The sequence below is a fragment of the Nematolebias whitei genome, chromosome 18 (assembly GCF_014905685.2).
Source record: "Nematolebias whitei isolate Nwh7 chromosome 18, NemWhi1, whole genome shotgun sequence".
NCBI classification, from domain to species: Eukaryota; Metazoa; Chordata; class Actinopteri; order Cyprinodontiformes; family Rivulidae; genus Nematolebias; species Nematolebias whitei.
This window is the reverse complement of record NC_056515.1, coordinates 33684831-33696243: the sequence shown is the minus strand read 5'-3', so window position 1 is coordinate 33696243 and position 11413 is coordinate 33684831. Positions and strand designations below refer to the sequence as shown.

Below are 11413 nucleotides of genomic sequence, written 5' to 3'. Positions count from 1 at the left end.
GTATCCAGGTGTTGGAATGGCCAAGTCAAAGTCCAGACCTGAATCCAATCGAGAATCTGTGGAAAGAGCTGAAGACTGCTGTTCACAAACGCTCTCCATCCAACCTCACTGAGCTCGAGCTGTTTTGCAGGAAGAATGGTCAAGAATTTCAGTGTCTCCATGTGTAAAACTGATAGAGACATACCCCAAGAGATTTGCAGCTGGAACTGCAGCAAAAGGCGGCGCTACAAAGTATTAACGCAAGGGGTTTGAATAATAATGCACGCTCCACTTTTCAGTTTTTTATTTGTTAAAAAAGTTCGACACATCCAATAAATTTCATTCCACTTTATGATCGTATCCCACTTGTTGTTGATTCTTCACAACAAATTTAAATTTTATATCTTTATGTTTGAACCCTGAAATGTGGCAAAAGGTTGAAAAGGTCAAGGGGGCCGAATACTTTCGCAAGGCACTGTATATATATATATATATATATATATATACAAATAAACTACTTACAACTTGTACTATTACTACTTCGCGCTTTTTCACTTATCGCGGGGCTTAAGGGTAAGGATCCCCCGCAATAAATGAGGGACTAGCGTACTACCAAATTATTTTAGCTGAATATCTGTAAAAAATTGCAGATCGTGTTTAAGCTGTCACTTTATATGATGTTATAGAAAACACAAAACAAAATAAATTTTAAGAAAAAGGACTACAACAACGCCCCAGGTAGCGAGAACGCCCACCTTAGTAAGAAATAAAAATCAAGATTAAAGATTGTCCTACTAAGTTTTAAGTTGTTTTTTTTAATAATGTTTACAATTTCCACAGTTTTTTACTAATACAGCAAACAATTAAAGTTAGACTGCAACATAATGGATTAAACAGAGATCAGAAAAAAAGGGTGAAAACAAATCATTTGTTTTAGTTTCAAGAACATAAAAAGAGAACATGGGTTTGCACAAAACAAACTGCTACGTCATTGTTTCTGGAAAACTCCATATCTCACATTTGAGCTGTCATTTCTAACCCGAACCCGAAGCCCGGCCCCACTCAACACGGATTCGGACTGGGCCGGGTCATAATTATATGCTTACTGTGTGGGCCGGGTCGGTGTCGGGCTTTTTATTGCATCAGGGACGCGCGCGGCTGACGATCCAATATCTGCAAACATGGCTTGCCATACTACACCTGCCGCATGCAGCCATTTGATAGTGCGCTGACCGGCCGGTTGAAAGATGTAAAAAGTTCACTTATGCTTCAGATGGACTAGTGATCCGTTAGCCCAAATGGATGTTCATTCAGCTGTGGCACTCAGAGGACGCGCGCGGCACTCAGCGGATGCAGGCAGCCGACGACCCAAATAGGCGAGATAACAAAATATCTGACATGTCAGAGCAAGGTCCAATGCAGGCAGAAGCAGGGGAAGCATTTAATGCGCATTGAGGGCTCCTCAGCTCCGATTGTCTGCCCCCTTTACTCAGCTGCGTGCGTCCGCCATCCGTTAGTAATAGTTGGTGGTAAGCTTAATTAAAAATGTTGGGATTTTTTTAGGTTCGGACCTGTAATTACAGTTAATTCATCGGATCGGGTGGGGTTCGGAGATGATGGCTGTGGGCTGGGGCGTTTTGGATTATTTGGACCCGAGTTCAACTCTATGTCACATCCACATGGAAACACCAAAAACTAAAGTTTTAAATTCTTTCAAATATTGTAAAAGGTTTTTCACTCACTGAAAACTTTGTGTGTGGCCGAAAGGTATCAATGTAGCAGAAACTTCATCTAATATGGTCCCTGGTGAGTGAGGTAGATGATATTGCACAGAGTTTTAGGTCGAAAAAGAGCTGCATTAAAAAACCTCTCCATCAAAAGTCAAAAATATGCATTGTGCAGTTGTTGAAAGTTTAATTTAGTGATGTAAGTCATCAGACAGCTAACACTCCATGTCATTCGGCATGGTTCTGTCAGCAGGACAAGTCTATAATCAAAATTTAAACAAGGCTTCTGTTGATTTTATTCATTTATTGTTTTGTATCTGAGATTTCAGTCTTGCTCTTTTATTGTTTACAGCTTTGATATTTGTGTTAACAGACAAGAGTGGGCGATGATTCTGTTAACCTCAAGATCCAAGGTTCACACGATTACAACAAACACAACCTCACAGCAGATGGAGGTCAACTGAAACCAAAAACTGGAAGTGTATTCGATAAAGCCTAAACAGAGTACTGGTTTAACAAGACAACTGATGTTAAACTGTGGGTGGATGGAAACCAAAGACCATTTCCAAGCAGAACAATGTTAAAGCCATATGAGCTTGGGTGTGCAGGAGGATTCTACAGAGGCAGCTTGATAACACTCCACTCAGCTGTGTTAATAATAACCCACTCTGATGGCTCCTCAATCATTTGAGTGGTTTTGGTTATGCACACACGCACACGATATACACACTAGGAAGGTTGTACTATACAGAAACATAATCAGAGTAAGGAGTAAGGATATACAACTGAAGTGGAGACAGATCACAAGAGATTAATTATATGGCCTAAAGCATATGGCTACTTGAAGATGCAGAGCTCAGAATTATTATGTACAATCAATATCAGAACTGATGGCCTTTTTTATTTTACACAAGATGAATAGTAATTTTTTATATATATTGTACTGCTGCAAAATATGTATCTGCAAAAAAACATTTTTTTTTACTATTGCAGAAGTTTTTAGGCTCTTGTTTGATGCATAGAACTGAGAAAAACATGCTATTTGAGAATTCCCCAAACACACTTCCTGTATTGCATAATAAACAGGAAATCATGGATTTGAAGCTCAAGTTATTTGTGCAACATTCAGTAACGCGATTTGGGCAAATCCTTTTGCAAATAACTTGTGTGAGTGTGTGTGTGGGTGTGTGTAACAGTTTTATGTCTGGCTCATTATTCTGTGTTTTAAATAAACTTGTTCAGAAATTAAATCAACCTAAATATTTCTCGACTTTGTATTTTGTGGCATCAGTGCTTAACATAATTATACATGGAGAGGTTAGAGAAGCTGGCCTGTGATCAGGAGGTCGTCTGTTCGAATCCCCTGATCGTAACATCCAAATTTGGGTGGGAAAGGTGAAGGACACATCTGCCTCCACCTTCATTTGCCTGAATCTGAGCCCTTGAGCAAGACCCTTAATTAAAGCTTATGATTACACCCCCTGCGCAGTTAATTCTAGATGGCTTCCTGCTCCGACACAAACGATTCAAATGAATGAAACAGCTTGTTATCAAGCTCTGCAGAGACCCGATAATGACCCGTTTATTTGCATCAGGTGAGCTTAAGCAGGCGCACATTAAACAAGTCAGTCAAACAATTATTTGCTCAGGCCTACCTGAGCGTAAAGTGTTCACTTGATTTTGTCTGCTCGCTTTCACCGTTTTGTTCGGGCTGTCTCATCTTTTTGTGTGGTTTGTGCATAAGCAGGGATTTTTAATTTAATAAAAGCTATTTGCAGTCATTTGAGCGCCAAAACTGTTTACATGCATGAGTGTAACTAACTAACGTGAGACGTAGGAATGTGAAAACAACAAGTTGATTTAGAAAAAAAGAAGGAGGTGGCTTTTTTATTATAATAAAAACCTCATTGAAATAGATCTCTAGTATTCTGCAAAGTTGCTGTTTGAGATTATCATTGGTGTCCTCATAGGACTTGTGTGTGGCAGATTGGATTATTTGAGAGAACAAATATGTCTGAGCAGGGAAAATATATAGATGTTCTCATTTAACTTGAGTAATTATTACTGTGACCTGCTTACAGCATGTAAGATTTACAGATCTGCAAGAATGAAATCATCTACAACATTTTAGGCAGGATATCTGATCTATAAAGGCAACAATGTTTGGTCATTGGTCACGTTAATGTTTTATACATCACAGTTTCATTCAAACACGCCTGTAAACGTGGCAGACCCACACTATCAATCAAGTACATAAAGAACTTAAGTTTCAACAGACAGTTCTCTTAGAACAACTTGTCCTCTATAAGGATATCCATCCATCCAGCCATCTATCTATCCATCCATCCATCATCTTCCACTTGTTCCGAAATAGGGATGTGAGGGCAGCAGATTGAGCAGGGAGGCCCAGACATCTCTTTCCACAGCCACCTTTTCTAGCTCTTCTGGGAGGACTTCCAAGGCATTCCTAGGCCAAACAAGAGACGTAGTCTCTCCAGCATATCCTGGGTCTTCCCTGGGGTCTCCTCCCAGTCGGACATGCCCAAAGCACCTCCCTAGGAAGGCGTTCAGGGAGCATCGTCACTAGATGACCAAACCACCTCAAGTGGCTCCTCTCGATGTGGCGCAGCAGCGATTCTACTCCCAGTGTCTCCCGAATAACTAAACGTTCTCACCCTATTTCTAAGGGAGTCCAGCTACCCTACGGAGGAAACTCATTTCAACCGCCTGTATCCGTGTTCTTGTTCTTTTGGTCACCACCCAGAGTCGAATATTCAAAGAAAAGTTAAAAATGTGTACTTTTTTTTTCTCTTTAAATGCCCATCTGGGTTCTGCCATCAAGGTCATTCAAACTAGCATGCCACAGGGTACTGTTTGTATAAAACAAGTAAAACAAAATAACCATTTAAGCTGCTTATTCAAGTCAGTATTACACTCTTGAGATTCGCAATGAGCATATAATTAATCAACTTAAGAAAGAATGATCTTGATACCTGATTTTATTTTTTTCATTCAACCTTTATTTATACAGGCTAGCCTCATTGAGCCACAGGGACTCATCAAATAATGTTCAACTTCACTGCTTTCTGCCAGATGAAACACTGCAATAATACATTTAAGCACCAAACTTTTACAATATCGCCATTTTCTAAAACCCTAACAGGATGCTTTATCAATCTAAATAAACTTAACAAAACAAACAACGTACAGTACACTTATATTGTCCAACACAATGCAAACAAAACAAAAAAAAAAAAGAGCAAAACGGGAGTGATATGGACCAGTTTAGGATTTTGATAAATAAATTAGCTGAAGATTAAATACAAATGATTACATTTTTCTCTCATTGGCTCAAACATTGAGAGAAAATGAGTAAATGTAATTATAACAGCAAAACCAACATAGAAGCCTCATTATATTTTTTAGATTAACAGTTGTTCATATTTCAAACTAACACACCTGTATCCATGATCTGTTTATAAAACTTGAAATGTTCAAATTCATGCTACACTGCTAAAAACAATCACACCTACATTGTTGTAGCAAAATCCTAAGCATAGAAATGCATCAAAAGGTGATTTAGTCAGTTTATTTTGAAAAGCAGTGCATATTTGAAACGCTTTTATGACAAAATGGCACTCAACGCATATATGTGAAAACCAAAAGTGCAAATAGTTTAATACCTTTTAAATCTCAGGGACTTGTAAGCACTTCAAGTTTTTGTTATACTGATGTTTCTGACTGGTAACACGTTCACCTTTTACTTGTAGTTATGTAATAAACATGCAGATTTTTCTATTTTCTATTATCTATTCATATTTTACCTATTCTTACCAAGCAGAAGTCACAGTAATTTCTGTACAAGTAGTAACTTCCCAGGACATAATGAGCTGAAACTAAACTGGCAGGAAAACTTATTAGATGCACTCTGCATGATTGCTCTCAGTCAGTACAATTAAAGAGCATCTAAAATGAAGACTGCACAGAGGAGGTCATTTCAGTATCAGTCAGAGCACAATTTTATTTCCTGGGTACGGTCACATTAATCTACTCTCGGTTCATTAAATTTTGCCATTTTGAAATGATCTCATGTCTCTTGCTCCACTAAAAGAATTTAAAATGCATGGCTTTCCCTCGGGGTATCGCATCCTAGCAGACCACCTGGACAGGCACCAGCTAGACGACGCTCTCTGTCAAACGGAAAATAAAGAAACACAAAGAACAGAAGATGCAGCCGAACATCATCAACAATGCTCAGGTAGCCAGAATTAGAGAAAAGAAGCCTCCTCAAACCTCACGTGGCATTTATGACATTTACTACATTTATGACAGTTACCAAATGAAAAGGGTAAAAAGCTTTCTTTGGGTTGTAGATTGCCGACAGTTCCAATGAACCAATTTATTAAAGTGAACCTTGCTTCAGTGTCCAATAAAAAGTCATCTTTAAATTAAAGATTTAGCATTCTATGAAGCCGGTGCATTGGGTAGCACTGCCACTGAGTATACATTGAGGATTACTACAACGCCAAGCTCAAAGAAGGGGCCGAGATGGGGTAGAGGCAGGGTAGAGGCAGGGCAGCCGACTCGGGACCCTAAAGTCCAAGGTTCAGTCCCCAGTCATTGCACATCTCGTGGTGTCTCTGAGCAGCACACCCTATCCCCAAATGCTCCCCAGACACCTTCAATAGCTGCCCACTGCACCACCTGGTGGTGGATGGGTTAAATGCAGAGCCAATTTCGCCATTGTATGGGAACATACAATGATGACAATACATAACAAATTATTATATTTCAAGGTTCAAGGTTCTTTTTTTATCATTCCCATCACATGTGGTACATGAGGTGGAACAAAATTGTGTAGACGGGGTACCAGTTACATCCAACAATAACAAAAAGATAAATTGTAAAATATAAACTGTATCTATAAAATTGATGGCGTTATATTGATTTTTGTATTGAATTAAGCTGATTATGGTAAAGACAAAAGATTACGCACACAGACTGACACAAGCAAACACATCAACGCTCTGACTGCAATAACAAAGGCGGAATCTGATTGAATCCACTTTAATCTGAGATTTAGCTTGTACGAAGGCATACAGAATAATAGCATGTAGCTTTTTAGTTAAACAATTCAAGTGCTGTTTTAAAAACTTAACTGTAGAGGGAGGCAATAGAATTCAAAATTAACCCAAGAACTATTAACAGAATCATTTCTGTTGAGAAGTGCTTCAGTGCAGCTTTGTTCTCAAGAAAAATCAGGTTTTTATAAATTTGTCATTCTGACAGGGGGGATAATTATGTAGAGAGCAGAGGAACTACTTCACTTGAAGATAGAAAACACAAAACCAGTGGAGAGATGTCAGTTTTTTCTTCCAAGTATTCATCTTGGGAACTAATGGGGACTCAACAGCACGACAAGCCAGTGGTTAGCTCTATTGCCTAACAGCAAAAAGGTCCTGGGTTCAATCCCCAGTTGGACCTGGGGTCTTTCTGTGTGGAGTTTGCATGTTCTTCGTGTGCTTGCGTGGTTTTTCTCCAGGTACTCTGATTTCCTCCACAGACAAAAAACATGCATGTTAGGCTGCCTTCAGGCCCAAGCCTCCCTTGCAAAAGAGATCTGTGACCTCAATGGGATTTGCCTGGTTAAATAATTGTTAATAAATAATCAACATTAAACTAGACATATGGCTGGAGAACAACAGAGTTAAACCTAAGGCTCAGGACTTTCTACAAGCTCGATGGGGATCTTGGAGCCACAGGATGATAAAACAGGGCTTTTCTTGGCAGGCCTGTGCAGTTTTTGTCATACCTGGCATTTCATTTAGCACACCAAGCATTAGTTCAAGCCCTGGAGTCTTTCTCTAAGATGCCCCTCCTGCACGAGCCTCTGACTGCACAGATGCAATCTGATTTTGTCCCATTCTTCACCCGGCTCCATGCCCCACCAGAAGCATTTGTGAGACCAACTGTCTCATCTGATTGAGTCTACTGTACTTGCTGATTTGATTTTCTTGAGTTCAGTCATTCTACTTTGGGTAAGAACCAATATGGGTACCGGTAATCATTTTCAGGGATTTTTTTAACTGTGCAAACCAATTTGCAACACTTCCCTCTCATTTGGCTTGGGAGGTAATAGTTTTTTTGGGAAAATAAATTTATTCATGGCTATATATAAACCTGTACAACTGCCATCTGCTCAGCTCAGTAATAAGAATTAAGTTGGGTAAAAATAAATCTAATGTATGAACACCAAATTGAAAAAAAGAAGGTCTTGTAGTCCTTTTAGTCAAACCTTAAAAAAGTATGCATAATTACATACGACACCGCAAAATGTCACCCTCAAGAGTATATGTTGTGGATGACTGAGTTAGTACCACATCAAAGTTTCACAAAATTGACTAAATTATAGCACTTTTGTTTATTTTAATGTAAACAAAGCAAATTCTTTTTTTTATTTTTTTATATATATATCAAGTGGAGCATTAAGGCCAGCCATAATGCTCTGCTTGTGAAAGTAAATCTGTTGGGCATCACCTTGACGCTCAGACAATAATTCTGAGTGCCACAATGGTAGACAGGACAAGGGAGGAAAAAAAAAATCAATCTCAGCTAGAGCAATGCAAAAACTTAGATTAATTCCTATAAAGTTGGTCGCGTCAACCATTGTAAATTAAGTTATTCAGTTGTAGATGTTCACCCATTGACTTTCCGAGAGTTTCATTCAAATTTGTCAAGTGGTTTATTGGATACTTTGGTAAAAGACAGGCACACAAACACACACAGAAACAAGAAAAAAAAACCTTATTGCCTGCCATCTCTGTTTGACAACAGGAGCTATAAATCATGCAAACAGATTTATAGTCCATGTAAGCTGCAGAAAAAAAGACAACAGGCATTGACGTAAGTTTCTACTGGTTTGGCCTTATTTCTGCAAGAATCTTTTTGTACTGTGCAACACAGTTATTGTACAGCTCAAGCACTCATTTATTCAGTTATGGCTTAGTGTGTCTATTCATTTTAATGACTAACAGCTGTGAAAGGACACCGATGCCTGCTGGTGAGTGCTCAGATTATCTGAAACAGCCATGGCCCACAGCTGTGAGCGCAAGCATTTGTTTCACTTCTCCGCCTGACAAAAAAGAAAAATATAAAAAATAAAAAGTCCACAAGTTGGTCAGTTTTATAATCCTAATGACCCTTCGAAATTGAAAATGCCTGCGATGAGCTTAGTGTCCTTGTGTGCATGCACTTTGCTCCTACCTTGCGGCCATCGCTCGCATGGCAGTTGACGTTGAGCGGCGTAAGCAAGGCCATTAGCTTCTCCTCGTTTCCACTCCTGAAAAATGTGCACACACCAACACACATTAGACAGAAAATAATCGCTACCATAGAGGATTAGTAAAGAAACGAGAAGGGGAGGGGGAAGATTTGATAAGAAGCTTGAGGCTGAAGAGAAAAGCCTGAGAAATTTTAGCTGCTGGAACAGAAAGACAGAAACATATTTAAGGGATGGTTTGAAGGAAAATGCATGCCCGTTTTATTTTAAAACATAACTCCAAAATCATATTGGCCTAGCTGCAGAGCTAGTAAGATAATGTTTGTAATGTAAATCTGTGCTTCCTGGTTCTAGGTTCACTGCCCTGACATTGGATGGACACCAGGAAGTGTTGCCAAACAGCCAATCCAAGCATCAACTCACTGACAAACGTGAAAGAAGGTGTTAGGTGGTATTAAAAAAAAGATATGTTCTTATTCTGTCTGTCTGCTCTCACTCTCTTTTTACTTCTGCTTTTAGATGGGACTTTGCCTTCCTTCTTCATTTGCAAAAATTCCAAAACACACACAAAAAAAGACCTCCAAGTTTGAGCTGGGTTCAAAGTTCAAGGTTCTTTATTGTCATTCGCATCACATGTGGTACATGTGGTGGAACGAAATTGTGTACACAGGGTCCCAGTTACATCTAACAATTGTAAAAAAAACAAAAAAAACAGTAATAAGGATCTAAGATATTAACTAAGAAATGCGCTAAACTAAAAAATACGCTAAACACCAATAGTGCAAAACAATACGTCGAACAACTGCAGCACGAATATGAGTGTGTGAGTAGATGAGTACCCCTCATAATTTCCCACTTACGTTTTTCCATTTCACTTCGTTCTTATCCCTTTTCCAATCTACTTTGCCCATTTATTACCTTTATACTTCCCCTTGCCATCCTTTACTCCAATCATTGACATCTTCTTAATGACCACCTTTCATAAAATCCTAAACATCCTCACTGTCTTACTGCAGTGATGTTGATCTACCTACAGCTGTTAACAAATGCTAAAGCACCTTTATTCTGTTGCAGACCACTTTACTCTCCTGCTGTCCTTGAGTCAAAATGCCCCATCAGGCCTCAATTTTAGAAAGCCTTCTGGGTCATTTAGACCCAAGAGCAGCAGGAAGGTTAAGACCAAACAATTGATTGATCAATGTGGTAGTAGCTCCTGGGTCATCCATGAATGACATGTAAGCGTGTGTGCGTGCAAGTCTGAATGGGTGAGTCTGCATGCATGCCATGCCATGCGATGGATGGATGGATGGATGGTTTATTAGCTCACTCACACTCTTAACCCTGACTTTCATTGTATTAAAATCTTCCAAATCGCAAAAGCTGTATGTTAATGACATCAAAAAAGAAAGACCAACCACATTTTGATAACTTATCATTTCTAGCCATTAAAATGAGTTTCAGAAATGTCACTTTACTTAATTTTTTTTACATTTTTTTATTTGCCCTTTATTTATACAAGTAGTCTCATTGAACCACGAGAACTCATTTTCAAGAGAGACCTGTTTAGGGAGCAGATGGGGGTTAAGGGCCTTGCTCATGAGCCCAGAGTGGGGCGAATGAAGGTGGGGGCAGGTGTGGGTGCTTCACCTACCCCACCCACATTTTTGATGTTGTCGGTACCGGGGCTTGAACTGGCGATTTTCCGATCACAGGCCCACCTTCTCTAACCTCTGCGCCACCACTCCCCCTTAAACTGTACATTATTTCACTCAAAGCTTGTTTGTAGAAAATAGGTTGAGTGAGTTGTTTTATTTCTTTAACGGCATTGTTCATTCAATGATTCAGCAACCTTACAGTCTTAATTTACCATTGCTACTTTAATAATTTTAATGAGTGGGAGGTGATGGCTGGACATGGGCACCAGTGACCCCCATGACCCGAAAAGGAAGGAGCGGGTAAAGAGGATGGATGGATGGATGGATGGACGGACGGACGGACGGATGGATGGATGGATGCATGGATGAATGCTTGATGGATGCTGGATGGATGGATGGATGGATGTATGGATGGATGTATGTATGTATGTATGTATGGATGGACGGATGGATGCATGGATGAATGCTGGATGGATGCTGGATGGATGGATGGAGGTGAAAATGGTGCTAAGGTCATGTACAGTATACGAAAAAACATCTCTACTTCAGTCCAAAAAAGTTCAATCTGGTCCTCTGGACATTAAATAAAACAAAACGAAGCAAAACAACAAAAAAATGTAGAAACGTTTCGTCTTTCATCTGAAAGACTTCCTCAGTCTGACTGACCTCAGAGACTGAGGAAGTCTTTCGGATGAAAGACGAAACGTTTCTACATTTTTTTTGTTGTTTTGCTTCGTTTTGTTTTTTTGAATGTCCAGAGGACCAGATTGAAC

At 39.4% G+C, this 11413-nt stretch overlaps 1 protein-coding gene across 1 annotated transcript in view; it reads right to left on the bottom strand.

Annotated features, from left to right (window-relative positions):
* LOC119424568 (poly [ADP-ribose] polymerase tankyrase-1) overlaps nucleotides 1–11413 on the bottom strand; it is a gene marked incomplete in the record, with an annotated part of 90613 nt that overhangs the window by 46065 nt on the left and 33135 nt on the right. Inside the window, 1 exon segment of the mRNA XM_037692056.1 lies at nucleotides 8970–9045. Coding sequence (XP_037547984.1) covers nucleotides 8970–9045 — 76 coding nt within the window.